Source organism: Camelus dromedarius, chromosome 11, assembly GCF_036321535.1.
Source record: "Camelus dromedarius isolate mCamDro1 chromosome 11, mCamDro1.pat, whole genome shotgun sequence".
In the NCBI taxonomy this organism is placed as follows: Eukaryota; Metazoa; Chordata; class Mammalia; order Artiodactyla; family Camelidae; genus Camelus; species Camelus dromedarius.
Window position 1 is genome coordinate 34,679,595 of NC_087446.1, and position 15,111 is coordinate 34,694,705.

A 15,111-nucleotide genomic window follows, 5' to 3' on the forward strand; every position below is an offset into this window, starting at 1 on the left:
ATTATCAAGATATTTAAAACTACTTTCTCTTTCATTTCTTTAGTAGCAAAGTTAACAGTAAGTAAATTGAGTCATTTTAAATGTATCCATAAAGGTCTAAAAGGAGAAATAGAAAAAACAAAAACAAAAACAAAAAGAAAGTGCTTAGTCCTTTCTCAAGGCACTTATTAGCTGGTGGAAAAACGATGCTCATTACAGGAATATGGGAGAGAAAAACTATAAGAGATATATACTGATAAGATCATCAGGTTTGATAAAAGTATAATCGCTAATCCCAGAATGTACATTAATTGATAAATTAGATTATTTATTAATAAACAGGACTAAACCAACCACCTCTAAAAGATTATCCTAATCTAAAACCTGAGATATAAAGCACGTAACTATGAAAAATATGAAATACAAAAGAAATGTGAAAAAATAAATATTCTCATAATGAAAAACTTTCTTAGGCTAAGTTTTTTCTTGAAGAAAAATCAAATGTCCTTAGTAGTCATCTCTAACATAACTCCAGTTATTCTTCATTCTCCATTTTAATACAGCACTTATTATCGGAAACTGTCTTCTTGTGTTTGCGTACTTGTTCATTGTCAGTCTTCTTATAAAAATACAAATTCCCTCAGGGCAGAGGAGAGGTGTTCAATAAATATTTGTGGAATGAATGAATCTTTCTTTAATTTTCCTTAAAAACAAAACTGTATTAAAGAACATATTATTTAATTTATTAGATCCATAAAACCAGAAAACAAAAAGTCTGGATCAATTTTATTAAAAGAAGAATCTTACAGTATGTCAATTAGGAGTTAAATTAATGCAACAAAATATACCAACTTAGAACATAATATTCTAGACCTGAAAAACTTTAGAGACCCTTCCATTTTAAAATTCAAACTTTTCATTTAAGGACTGAGAGACCTAAGTACCATCAAAATAAAATGAAAGTGGAAACTAACTAGTGGGAAGTCCGAAGATTATGTTTATATGAAACAAAAGATTAATATTAACAAAGTAGTTAGATTATATACATATATAAATCTTTACTTCTGATGCAATGCAGAACTTACCAAACAGATGGGATGTGTTTTCAGTTTTGTCCATGGAATCTACAAAAGAAAAAATGTTTTTTCTTTAAAATGAATCAAAAAAAATGTAAAACAGTAATCAACACAGATGCTCTCTTAATACAGTGATAGACATACCAAATTATATCAGATGACTTTTTTCTTAAATTGCAAAATAATAAACTAAGCAATTTATTCATACTCTTGAAATCAGATGTAATTATTTTACACAAGAAAATACTACTACCTTTACTTTCTTGGTCATCTTTTTAAGAGTCTCATGCTCTACCAACTGAGCTAGCCGGGCATCTCTTGGTCATCTTTTTAAATAAAAATTTCAGGTTCTCTTAATATCTTTTTTCCCCAGTTCTTAAAACACACTTTACTTTTATAATTTAAGAATTCCCAGCAAAGCATAATCAATGTTTTGTTCACTGAACAGTTTTTTAAATTCTAGAATTTCAACCAATCTCTTCACAGATATTTAAAACAAATACAAAAGTGAGACCATTAATGTTAAATGCCAAGCAATATCAGTAAGTAATGTTCAAACATACCCTGCACTAAAAATGTCATGCTTCTGTAGATATTCGGGTTTATGAAGGATAGAATAAAATTTAAGGTGACCATCAAAAGATATGGGAACCTTTCCACAATCTTTTCTTTAGAGCTCAATTTTAATTTTATGAAACAAATTAGCATGCAGTATTTCTACTGAGTACTCTCAAACTAAGCCTAATCTTTAAGAGAAAGAAGTGATATGACATATGATTGGAGTTAAAGATAAGAAAGCCTAAGTTTTAATAAGTAGAAATAATAATAAAAGAAAAATTTTAAATCCTCAAAATAAGAAACAAATGAGGAAAAGAACAAAATTTCAAATAAAGTATAATGGTCAGAATAAGATAACTTATCAGTCGTATCTCTTCATTTGAAATTTAAATTGTCCCGTTTGACAACAAACCCTTAAAAAATCTTTAAATATATGCCAAATATAACCAATTATTTTATTAATAAACTATCAATAATTTTATTTAAATGTTAACATTAAATTTTAAATAAAACTTAAAGTCTTATAAATTAACATATTAGAATATGACTTCTATAATGCATACATTTATGCAAATATTTAGACAAAGGTATTTTTATTATAAATTATGTTAATAATGCTTCTCTTCAGAATTATCTAAGATTAAATATTTATTTTAAAAGATAGGTTTGAATAAATAAAACAAAGCAGAAATGTCTTCCATATCAAAGTCTCACCCTAATAGATGCTTTATTACAAAAAACCTTGTTGATAGCAAGCCATGTTGGCAAATCCAACATATTCTGGAGCACCTCTTCATCCAACTCTAAATTCTTTAGTTCACCTTCTCCTTTAAGGGTACTTAGATTTATCTTGTCAGGAGACAAATTCTTGGTAAATCTGAAAGAGAATAAACATTGACATTTATTTTAGTGTTAGTTACTGTACCCCTGAGTTATTCTTACAAATATACAGAGCACTAAAAGTATAAAAGCATCACTAAGAAACACAAAACCACATGATAAGCTCTACTTTAATCCATGTTTTTCCAATGTGGTTTTGTTATTATTGCTTTGCTCTGTTACAGAAAGTCTACAGTATTTTTGGCATGCTTTTAAATACCATATTACCATATACACCCAAGCTTTAGCTGTTAGCGCCTTTCAAATTTATAAATACTGTAATAGTATCTACTATTTTTCAAGTACTATGCAATGCTTTGAGCCATCCCCTACCACATTTTGTTCACTTTACCACAGACTATATCACAGAAGTCGATATTCTTATTTTATTAATCAATCTACAAGGAAGGTAAAAGAATGAGGGGACCCTTCAGAAGTGGTAGCAGCAAAAGGTGCCACCAGTCATTCATCATGTCAAGATTGATGATTAAAGGACATCAGTACTCCATTTAGGATCATCCAGCGATTCTCAGCTTTAGAAACTGACCCAGATCATTCCAGGAATAAATTGTAGTACATAAATCTTGTTCTAAAAGATCTCCGAGGAAGGAAATTATACGGTTCTATTTAGTAGCCAATTTTGAAGTTTTCTACATGAAACTCTTAAAAATACCAATTATTCACAACCCTGAATTAGCTGTACAAATATAATTTTATTTTATACAGGAGTTAAGAAAATTGAAGTATAAAGTGCTTAATGAAAGTGCCAAAAGTCAAACAGGGGACTGGACCCTGAATTCTAATTAAAGTCCTCAGATTCACTAAAATGACTTAAAAAGGAAAGTTCTTAAATTTAAAAGATTGGAAATAATAAGTTAAAATAGTAGTGAACATTTACCAAAGGTTTACTGTGTACCAGGCTCTTCTCTTTGCATGCATGCTTTACAAATTTTCATGATAACCCATTAGGGTCACCACTATTTTTATCCCTACTTTTAAATGAGTAAATACAATGAGAAACTAACTTATTTGCCCAGTGTCACAACAAATAATGATGATAACAGGAATAATGACAATAATAATGATAAATTACACATGCATTTTAAAGTACTTTCATATATATTCCTTTAATTCTTAAAACAATCTTAAAAAATTAAAAATTGCTAACTTTACCCAGCAAATACTTTTTCACAAGTGAAACTATTGACAAAGTTAACTATTGGCTAACAAAAGAGTCATCAGCCAGTCTTCTGACATTAAATATTAAGTTACCAAAATACACTGGGTTATTTACATGCCCTACATATCAATAAGAATCAATATACACATGCTTCTCCACTGACTCTAAACCAGAATTTGTTGAACCAGATTTTATCTGAATTCATGGCTTCTCACAAAATGTCAACACACTGACTTTGTCAATACAAAGTTCACATTTAACCCATATTTGATCAATGATGCTGGGTTGTTTCATACTTACCACCAATGTTTGATTTAATGATATGAATCTTCCTGATAGGCTATTTCTAATCATATAGAAATAATCTGCCACTGCCTCAGGGGAGAATATTAAAGCTAGAAGTTGGCATTCAATAAGTACTTATTGAGGATTCACTATTCAGACACATACACTGACTAGTATAGTCAAGGCTCCTGCCTTTGTGCAGTGTTCAGTTAGTGGGTGAGACAAAGTTCAAACAGCATGACAAGGAGAGAATACAGTAGGGGTTCTTAATCCAGAGCTTCTTTGAAACAGACTTCTGAGCTGATATCTAAAGGAACAGCAGTAGAAGAAGGGAGCAGGAAAGAAAGAGTATTCCAAGTAGAAAGAATAAAACATAAAGCTTCTGAGGCAAGAGAGAGCACAGTATAAAATAGAACTGAAAAAAGATCAGCATCTGGAACGTAGCATGAGAGCCAGGAGAGTAGTAGATAACTCTGAAAGGACAAAGAAGGACTGATTACATAAGGCCCTGAGCATTTTATCCATTCATTCAATACATTTTAACCAATACCTATAATTTAACAGGCACTGAGGATTTGACAATGAACAAAATAGATAAAAAAAACCTCTTCCTTCATGGACCTTAATTGGGGGGGATAGGTACACAGAATTAAAAAATAAGTTAAATATATAGTAAGTCAGATTCTGATAACTATGGAGAAAAAACAAAGCAAAATGTAAGTCAGGAGATGCAAGCAGGGGACCTTTTAATTTTTAAGAGTGGACAGGAAAAGCCTCATTAAAAAGATGTCATTTGGGCAAGGTCTGAAGAAAGTGAAGGAGCTAGCTATGCAAATATCTGGAGAAAGAATGCTCTAGGCAGGGGGAAAGCTAAGCGCAAAAACATGAGGTAGGAACATTCTTGGCAGGTCTGAGGAATAGCAAGAAGGCCAATGGAGCTGGAGGAAATGAACAAGGACAGGAATGAAAGGAGACAAAGTTAGAGAAATAACAGAGACCAGATCATGTGGGACCATTTAAGCCACTCTAAGGACTCTGGCTTTTCTCTGAGTAACAGTGAGAGTGACTGGGGATGATTGTGACTAGGGGACTAGAACAGGGATTTTTCAAGGATCATTCTATTGAGAATATATGAAAAGGGGACATGGACAGAAGAAAGGAGCCAGTCAGGAGGTTATTACAATAATACAGGTAAGAAAAGATGTTGCCTTGGATCAAGATGGAAGATTAGGAAGTGGTGAGAAGGGAACAATTCTAGACATATTCTGAAGGTAAAGCCAACAGGATTTGATAATACAGACTGAGGACAAGGACGGCTCCAAGGTTTTTGGTCTGAGTAAATAGAAGGATAGAACCACCATTCATGGGGGCAAAGAGACACAGAAAGAAAGAAATTTGGGATTAAGGGTCAGAATTTAGACTTTGAATAGTTTAATTAAGAGATGCCTATTAGATATCCAAGAGGAGATACCAATTAGGTAGTTGGATATTCAAATCTCATTCAGTAGTTGCAAATACAAATTTGGTAATCACCAATGTTGTAGATGGTATTTATGATTGCGAGATGGAGACAGAAAATAAAATGGCTCAAGGACTGTGTTGAGGGACCACTAAGAGGCCAAGGAAATATAAAAAAAAATCAGTAAAGGTGACTAAGGATTAAGGAAGAAAGGGCCAGTGGCCTAAGAGAGAAATCAGGTTGGTTTTTAGGTGAGAAAAAATTCAGCAGGCTTGCATGTTGACGGCAATGATACAGAAAAAAACTACTGATGGACAAACAACTGATGAAGCAAAATGCCCAATTAGAAGACAGCAAATAGAGTACACAGGAAGAGCGGTGGCTTTTAATAGTTTTGATTTTGGAAAGCATGTTAATACTCTACATACATAAAAAATAAAATAAGAAACAATGAGATGAGGGGAAACACCTAAAACTGAAAGCAACCTGAAACAAATGAACTTAAGTGTATTCAAAAATATTGTAACCATACTCAACGGGAAGACAGAAAGAAAGGTAAGACAGATTGAGGGACAGATGGACAAAAACTAATCTGAGTAACTCATGAACATAACATTTGACTATACATCCTCAGTGTTGGGCAGGGAGGTGGGTGATTAGTGGAGAAATCAGGCCACATCTTGACTGGCTATGTACAAGAATGTTCATCTCAATGATATTTACAAAAGGAAAAAAATCAAAGTACCTAAACTTCCAAAGGAGAATAATCCTTTTAATTATGATACTTTATGTTACTTACATATCAAGTAATATGTGTTGCCAATTATATAAAGAAATGATACTATAATGCCTGGTAAAAATTAAACGTTCAAAATTACACACTGTGATTATCTAAAATTATCTAAAAAAAACGCATTACAAAATTATCTAAAATTATCTAAAAAAAATAAATAAAAAAAATAAAAAATAAAATTATCTAAAAAAATGCATTACAAAAATCTCAAATATCAATAGTACCTATGGTTGGTGAGATTTTAGATTTATTTCTTCGTCTTTATACTTTTCTGGACGTTTAAGTATTCTATAAGGAGCATATATATAACTTTATAAAGACAAAAGTTCTACAGAACCTTAAAAAGACAGGCCTGGTAAAAGTGGAAGATGGAAAAATTAAAACATGTTATTCACAAGAAGTTCTATCTTCAATTTAGTTCACACCAAAGGGACAATATCTTCAATGAGCATGGACCTCAAAGTCAGACAAAAAGGTCTGAATTCTACTTTAAGCCACTTACTGTGATAGCTCTCTACTTCAATTTGTTCATCTGTAAAATGCGGAAAATAATACCAACCTCAAAAGATTTTATGAGGATTAAAGATAATATGTAAAGTATCTGGTATAAAACAGATATATAGTACACCTGAAACTAACAAAACACTAAATAAACTATGCTTCAATAAAAAAATTAATTTTTTAGATAAACAACAAGTTTATACTGTATAACTCAGGGAACTATATTCAGCATCTTGTTGTAAGCGATAATGAAAAAGAATATGAAAACAAATCTATGTATGTGTATGTATGACTGAACTATTACACTGTATACCAGAAACTGACATAACATTGTAAACTGACTATACTTCAATTTTTAAAACTTTAAAAATATTGATTTGTTGAATCAATCAAAAGATATCCAATTAAGAATTCTTTTTCCTGTCCTCCTTTTATTGAGATTAAATTATGAAGGCATTGATTATAGTTTTAACTGGAGCAATATCAAAAGTTCAGCCTTATCCAAAAAGGACTTTAAAATGGCAGCGCTTTAGAGCTAAACTTTAGAACATCTTATATTAATGTTGCTCATCTATTATTTTAAATAGAAAGCTGAAAATATATTGATAACTGTCACCTCTACAACTATCAGAAAGTTGGTTTCTTATACTGGGTAGGTAGTGGACATATCAAATTATTTATCTTTTATTAGTCATATGTAAGACTTTAATTTACATATATTTCAGCTCTACACAAATGTTTACCAATCATTTAATAATATAGTTATGTTCCCTCCAAAAACAGAGACAGGAGAATGGTTCTTCAGCCACATTTGTTATAAGTTAATTGATAGAGAAAAAGCACACGAGGCGAACAAAGGGAAGTGTATACGAGGCGAACAAAGGGAAGAACCACAAAACAACATTAAGACATAAAAGAGCTATGTGTCTACCTATGCTTTAAGTGTTGCTGCAGACTCTTTGGACTAAACTGCCATGTTAAGTCTCCAGATAATTGTATTATTCTACTAAATACTGTAACTGAGAAAGGTTATGATACCGGGCCTGATTCTAAACATAATAAATTGTTATCTGAAATAAACATTCTTCACAGTACACTAAAGAATCATTTAAAGCTCTAAAAGTTATATAAATATTTTAAAGCTGAACTTCCAAAACTATGGTAGAAATCTAAGTCAATGAATTCAACTTCTGAGTAATTAGTTATTTGGTGGAGGTGGGGGTGGGGTGAGAGACTAGAAGCATGAAATCTGTATAAAACCAAAGTAAACATGTTAAAGACTCAAAATAAGGATAAAAAGAGAGAAAGCTGATTGACCTGAATATGTCAAAGGTACAACAACTGCTCAGAAAAAGTCATACCACATAATAAAGAAAAAATTGGTACAATTCTTACTGATTTTTTTTTTAATTTTTACAATTCAGAACACACAAGTTTTCCATTACTATGTATATTATGGCATGTAAAGACTTATTTTAAAATAAACATGTGTCTTGTATTTTAACATTAGTGTTATATGGAATAAATTCTAACAAGAATGTGTATATTTAATTGCTTAACTTTATATTTTTAACAATGTAAATATTTTGAAACTAAATACATACAAACAGGTTTCCAACTATTCTAAACTTAAAAACTGGCTCTGCTACTAGACAACATTTTTCTCAAATAACAGTTATAATTAGAAATAATCATTCTTATTCTAATATTTCATGCTATAGCATGAAAAACCAGATTTTACAGGAAATTTAACAATGCATGTTAAATTGTTTAATTAAAAAGTTTAAAGTAGGCACACTAACCTGAAGTTAATGGATAGGCTTCAGGGGTCCAAGATACTTCATTAAATTTTCAAAGGGGGTTTTTGGACAGCAAAAAAGGCTAAGAACACTGCCTTAAAGTAATAGCGTTAATTTTAACCACCCAGAAAATAAATTATTTCAATACTGTCATTTGATTATTAATATCATTGGTATCTGATTTAATTAACTTGTTAATAATGAACACCTCTTAGGATGGCTGCCTGGTTATCAGATTTCCTCTTCTGAGAGAAAAGATATAAACATTGGGGAAAATTGCATACCTAAGACATGTTAATATACTCCCTTGCTTACAGCTGATTTGACCAAGAAGCTAGATAACAAGGCATTTAGACTATTTAATCAAATTTTCTCCTTCAGAAATTTGAAACTAAAACATACTACCTTAGGATCAAGCTGACAAATAATAAAGGAGCACAACTGAGAAAGAAACACAAATCCAGTATTTCAGAACTTAAAGGTACCGTAAATTTTCTTCCCCCAACACTGTTCCATTCTCCCAAACTGGGCCCAACTTAAAACCTTGAAATGAACTAAAAATTGAAATCACTAGCTAGTAGTATCAAGACTGTATGCCCTACAAGGATTAAGTTCTCACTGCATATGAAGAGACATTATAAGAACCAAAATCTTTATGTAAGCAAATCTAACAACAGCTTCTGCTTGATTTTATTGGAAACAATAGTATCTTAAGATCACATGTTAAAGTCATACAAGACAGTGTATCTCTGGGGAGACTTCCCAAAATCTGACAGTCTGACAAGTCCTTTGACTAAGAACATTCAGTTATTAATCTGCACCTAATTACATCTTTTCAAAGACCATAGGGTTCATCCGCAGCCAAAAAGAACCCTCCAAACAAAATGGAAACACGATGATAAAAAGTTCATGGGATACAGCAAAAGCAATAATAAGAGGGAAGTTTATAGTGATACAGGCTTACCTCAGGAATCAAGCAAAATCTCAAATAAACAACCTAACTATACATCTAAAGGAACTAGAAAAAGAACAAAAAACCCAAGTTAGTAGAAGGAAAGAAATCATAAAGATCAGAGCAGAAATAAATGAAATAAAGACTTAAATGAAACTAGGCATTGATTATATGAAAATTTAAACAAAACTGATAAACCTTTAGCTAGATTCATAAAAAAGGGGGGAGCAAATCAATAATATCAGAAATGAAAAAGAAGTGACAACTGACCCCCACGGAAATACAAAGACTCATAAGGGATTACTACAAACAATTATATGCCAATAAAACCAACAACCTAGAAGAAATGGACAAATTCCTAGAAATGTACAATCTCCCAAAACTGGATCAGGAAGAAACAGAAAATATGAACAGACCACTAGACAGTAATGCAACTGAATCAGTAACAAAAAAAAACCCCCAACAAACGAAAGTCCAGAGCCAGGCTTCAAAAGTGAAGTCTACCAAACATAGAAGAGTTAAAACCTATCCCAGTGAAATTATTCCAAAAAAAACTGCACAGAAAGGAATGCTTCCAAACACATTCTACAAGGCCAAAATCACCCTGATACCAAAACCAGACAAAGACAGTCACAAAAAAAGAAATTCACAGGCAAATATCACTGATGAACATAGATACAAAATCCTCAACAAAATATTAGCAAACCAAATTCAACATTAAAAGGATCACAGACACTGAGTGGGATTTTAACCAAGGATGCAAGGATGGTTCAAAATCCACAAAGCAATCAATGTGATACACCATATTAACAAACCAAAGAATAAAACCATATGATGATCTCAAAAGGTGCAGGAAAAGCTTTTGACAAAATTCAACATGGTAAAAATTTTAAACAAAGTGAGTGTAGAGGGAACATACCTCAACATAATAAAGGCCATATATGACAAACCCACAGCTAACATCATACTCAACAGTAAAAAGCTGAAAGCATTTCCTTTAAGATAAGGCACGAGACAAGGATGCCCACTCTTACAACTTTCACTCAACAGAGTATTGGAAATCCTAGCCACAGCAATCAGAAAAGAAAAAGAAATAAAAGGAATCCAAATTGTAAGGAAGGCACAAAACTGTCACTGTTTGCAGATGACATGATACTATACATAGAAAATCCTAAAGACAACAAGGAAAAAATATAGAATTCATCGATAAATTCAGTAACGTGGCAGGATACAAAGTAATATACAGAAATCTGTTGAATTGCTATGCACTAACAACAAACTACCAGAAACAGAAACTAAGAAAACCATCCAATTTATAATCACATCAAAAAGAATACAATACCTAGGAATAAATCTAACTAAGGAGATAAAAGACCTGTTCTGGGAAAACTATAAGACACCAATGAAATAAACTGAAGAGAACACAAAGAGATGGAAAGATATACTGTATTCATGGACTGGAAGAATTACTATTGTTAAAATGATCATACTACCCAAAGCAATCTACAGATTCGATACAATCCCTATCAAAATACCAACGGCATTTTTCACAAAATGAGAGCAAATAATGATAAAATTTGTAGGGAAACACAAAAGGCCCTGAATAGCCAAAACAATTTTAAGAAGAACAAAGCCGGAGGCATCAGGCTTCTTGATTTCAAACTACACTACAAAGATAATAGTAATGCAAACAGTATGATATTGGCACCAAAAAAGACACTTTGGAACAGAACAGAGACTCCAAGAACGTACCCACGCTTATACAGGCAATTAATCTACAACAAAGGAGGCAAGAATAAACAATGGGTAAAAGTCAGCCTCTTCAAGAAATGGTGTCAGGAAAGCTGGACAGCCACATGCAAAAGAATCAAACTGGACTAACTTCTCACACCATGCATAAAGATAAATTTAAAATGGATTAATAAAGACTTAAAAATGTAAGACAAAAAATCATAAAACTTATAGCCTAAAACCAGGCAGTATACTCTTTGACACCAGTCTTAGTAATATTTTTGGGTGGTATGTCTCCTCAGGCAAGGGAAACTAAAGCAAAAATAAACAATGGAACTACATCAAACTAAAAAGCTTTTTCACAGTGAAGGAAACTATCAACAAAATGAAAAAGCAGCCTAATGAATAAGAGAAGACAAAGAACTCATATAACTCAACATCAAAAAAAAACCCAATCCTTTTTCAAAAAAGGCAAAGGATTTGAATAGACATTTTCCCAAAGAAGGGACACAGATGGCCAACAGGGACATGACAAGATGCTCAATATAACTAATCATCATGGAAATGCAAATCAAAACCAGAATGAAGTATCACCTCACACCTGTCAGAATGGCTTTTATCAGAAAAACCACAAATAATAAGTAACAGTGAGGATGTGTAGAAAAGGGAATCCTCATGCACTGTTGGTGGGACTGTAACGGGTGCAGCCACCTTGGAAAATACTATGGAGGTTCCTCAAAAAATTAAAAACAGAACTACCACATGATCTGGCAATTCCAGTCCTAAGTATTTATCCAAAGAAAATTAAGACACTAATTGAAGAGATGTATGCATCCTTATGTTTACTGAAGCATTATTTACAATAGTCAAGATATGGAAGCAACCTACAAAGTACCTTATCAAAAAAATGAATGGTTAAAGAAGATGTGTGTGTATGTGTATATATGTATGTATGCATATGTATACAGATATATGCACAAACACAGTGGAATATTACTCAGCCATAAACAAGACTAAAATATTGCTATTTGCAACAACATGGATGGAGAGTATTATGCTAAGTGAAGTAAGTCAGAGGAAGATAAATACTGTATGATTTCACTTATATGTGGAGTCTAAAAAATAAAACAAATGAACAAACTAAACTAACATAACTAAAGAGAAAGAGTCATAGATACAGAGAATAAACAGGTGGTTGTCAGAGGGAAGAGGAGTAGGAGAAGAAGAAAAATAGGTGAGTGAGATTAACCGGTATAGATTCAGTTACAAAAAGTTACAAAGTAAGTGAGTTATGTGTATGAAATGTACAGTGTGGTGAATACAGTCAGTAATGATGTAATACTGCATGGTGACAGATGGTTAACTAGACTTACCATGGTGATCATTTTGAAATGTGTAGAAATATCAAATCATTATGTTGTATAACAGGAATTAACACAGTGTTATAGGTCAGTTATACTTCAAAAACAAACTCACAGAATAGATGATCAGATTTGTGGTTTCCAAAGGATGGAGGATGTAGGGAGAGGAGGAATTGAATGAAGGCAGTCAAAAGGTACAAAACTTCCATTATAAGACAAATAAGTACTAAGGATGCAATGTACATGAAAAATATAATTAACACTGCTGTATCTTATACATTAAAGTTTTTAAGAGAGTAAATCCTTGTATTGTTTGTTTTCTGAGGGGGGGTAATAAGGTTTCTTCACTGATTTCTGCTTGGAGGAGGTACTGGGGATTGAACATGGGACCTCTTGGGTGCTGAGCACGTGCTCTACCACTTGAGCTATATCCTTCCCCCAAGAGAGTAAATCCTAAGTGTTCTCATCAAAAGGAAAAACATTTTTTCCTATTCTTTAATTTTGTATGTATATGAGATGATGGATGTCCACTACACTTGTGGTAATAATTTCATGATGTATATAAGTCAAATCAGTATGTTGTACATCTTAAACTTATACAATGCTGTATGTAAATTATATCTCAAAACTGGAAGAAAAAAACAAAACAAAACAAAACAAAAAAGATAAGACATGCTGACAGTAAGAACCCTTAATATGACATAATAAAAATGGCACTTTACCTTTGTGGTCTTTTTGCCAAAAACTCAAACCCCAATCCAATAGTGGGGAAAATCTCAGACAAAGAGAGACACTGAACAAAATATCTGACCAACACTACTCAAAACTGACAAGGTCGGATTGGGGGGAGGGTGTAGCTCAGTGGCAGTGTGCATGCTTAGCATGAATGAGGTCCTGAGTTCAACCCCCAGTTACTCCATTTAAAAGTAAATAAATAAATAAATCTAATTACCTCCCTGCCCTTCAAGAAAAAATTGTTTTAAAAAACTGTCAAACAAACCTACAGCCAGCATAGTACTCAACAGTGAAAAACTCAAAAGCTTCCCACTAAAATCTGGGACAAGACAAGGATGCCCACTATCACCACTCCTATTCAACATAGTCCTGGAAGTCCTAGCCACAGCAGTCACGCAAGAGAAAGAAATAAAAGGGATCCAAATTGGAAAAAAAGAGGTAAAAGTGTCATTATATGCTGATGACATGCTACTATATATAGAAAACCCTAAAAGGTCCACACAAAAGCTACTAGAGCTGATTGAAGAATTCAGCAAGGTAGCAGGTTACAAAATTAACGTTCAAAAATCAGTTGCATTTCTTTACACTAACGATAAATCAACAGAAGAAGAAAGTAAAGAAACAATCCCCTTTAAAATAGCACCCAAAGTTATAAAATATCTGGGAATAAATCTAACCAAGGAGGTGAAAGAATTATACACAGAAAACTATAAACCATTGATGAAGGAAATTAAAGAAGACTTTAAAAAATGGAAAGATGTTCCATGCTCTTGGATTGGAAGAATCAATATTGTTAAAATGGTCACACTGCCCAAGGCAATCTACAGATTTAATGCAATCCCTATCCAATTACCCAGGACATATTTCACAGAACTAGAAAAAATCATAATAAAATTCATATGGAACCATCAAAGACCTAGAATTGCCAAAGCATTACTGAAGAGAAAGAAAGAGGCTGGAGGAATAACTCTCCCAGACTTCAGACAATACTATAGAGCTACAGTCATCAAGACAGCATGGTATTGGTACCAAAACAGACATATAGACCAATGGAACAGAATAGAGAGCCCAGAAATGAACCCACAAACTTTTGGTCAACTCATCTTTGACAAAGGAGGCAAGAATATACATTGGAATAAAGACAGTCTCTTCAGCAAATGGTGTTGGGAAAACTGGACAGCAGCATGTAAAACAATGAAGCTAGAACACTCCCTTACACCATATACAAAAATCAACTCAAAATGGATTAAAGACTTAAACATAAGACAAGATACAATAAACCTCCTAGAGGAAAACATAGGCAAAACGTTATCTGACATACATTTGAAAAATTTTCTCCTAGAAGAAATAAAAGCAAGAATAAACAAATGGGACCTAATGAAACTTACAAGCTTCTGCACAGCAAAGGAAACCATAAGCAAAACAAAAAGACAACCTACAGAATGGGAGAAAATTTTTGCAAGTGAAACCGACAAAGGCTTGATCTCCAGAATATATAAGCAGCTCATACGACTCAATAAGAAAAAAATAAACAACCCAATCCAAAAATGGGCAGAAGACCTAAACAAGCAATTCTCCAAGGAAGACATACAAATGATCAAAAAGCACATGAAAAAATGCTCAATATCACTCATTATCAGAGAAATGCAAATCAAAACTACAATGAGGTATCACCTCACACCAGTCAGAATGGCCGTCATTCAAAAATCCACAAATGACAAATGCTGGAGAGGCTGTGGAGAAAGGGGAACCCTCCTACACTGCTGGTGGGAATGCAGTTTGGTGCAGCCACTATGGAAAACAGTGTGGAGATTCCTCAAAAG

General features: G+C 32.8%; 1 protein-coding gene across 3 annotated transcripts in view; it reads right to left on the bottom strand.

The window, feature by feature from the left end:
* Nucleotides 1-15,111, bottom strand: part of BLTP3B (bridge-like lipid transfer protein family member 3B) — a 93,433-nt gene that overhangs the window by 51,606 nt on the left and 26,716 nt on the right. For all 3 annotated transcript variants that reach the window (XM_010989995.3, XM_031462967.2, XM_064491624.1), the window contains 2 exons: nucleotides 2,328-2,490; nucleotides 1,065-1,103 (listed from right to left, as the gene is read on the bottom strand). In XM_010989995.3, the coding sequence (XP_010988297.1) occupies nucleotides 1,065-1,103; nucleotides 2,328-2,490 (202 nt within the window). The remainder of the gene's footprint in view (nucleotides 1-1,064; nucleotides 1,104-2,327; nucleotides 2,491-15,111) is intronic.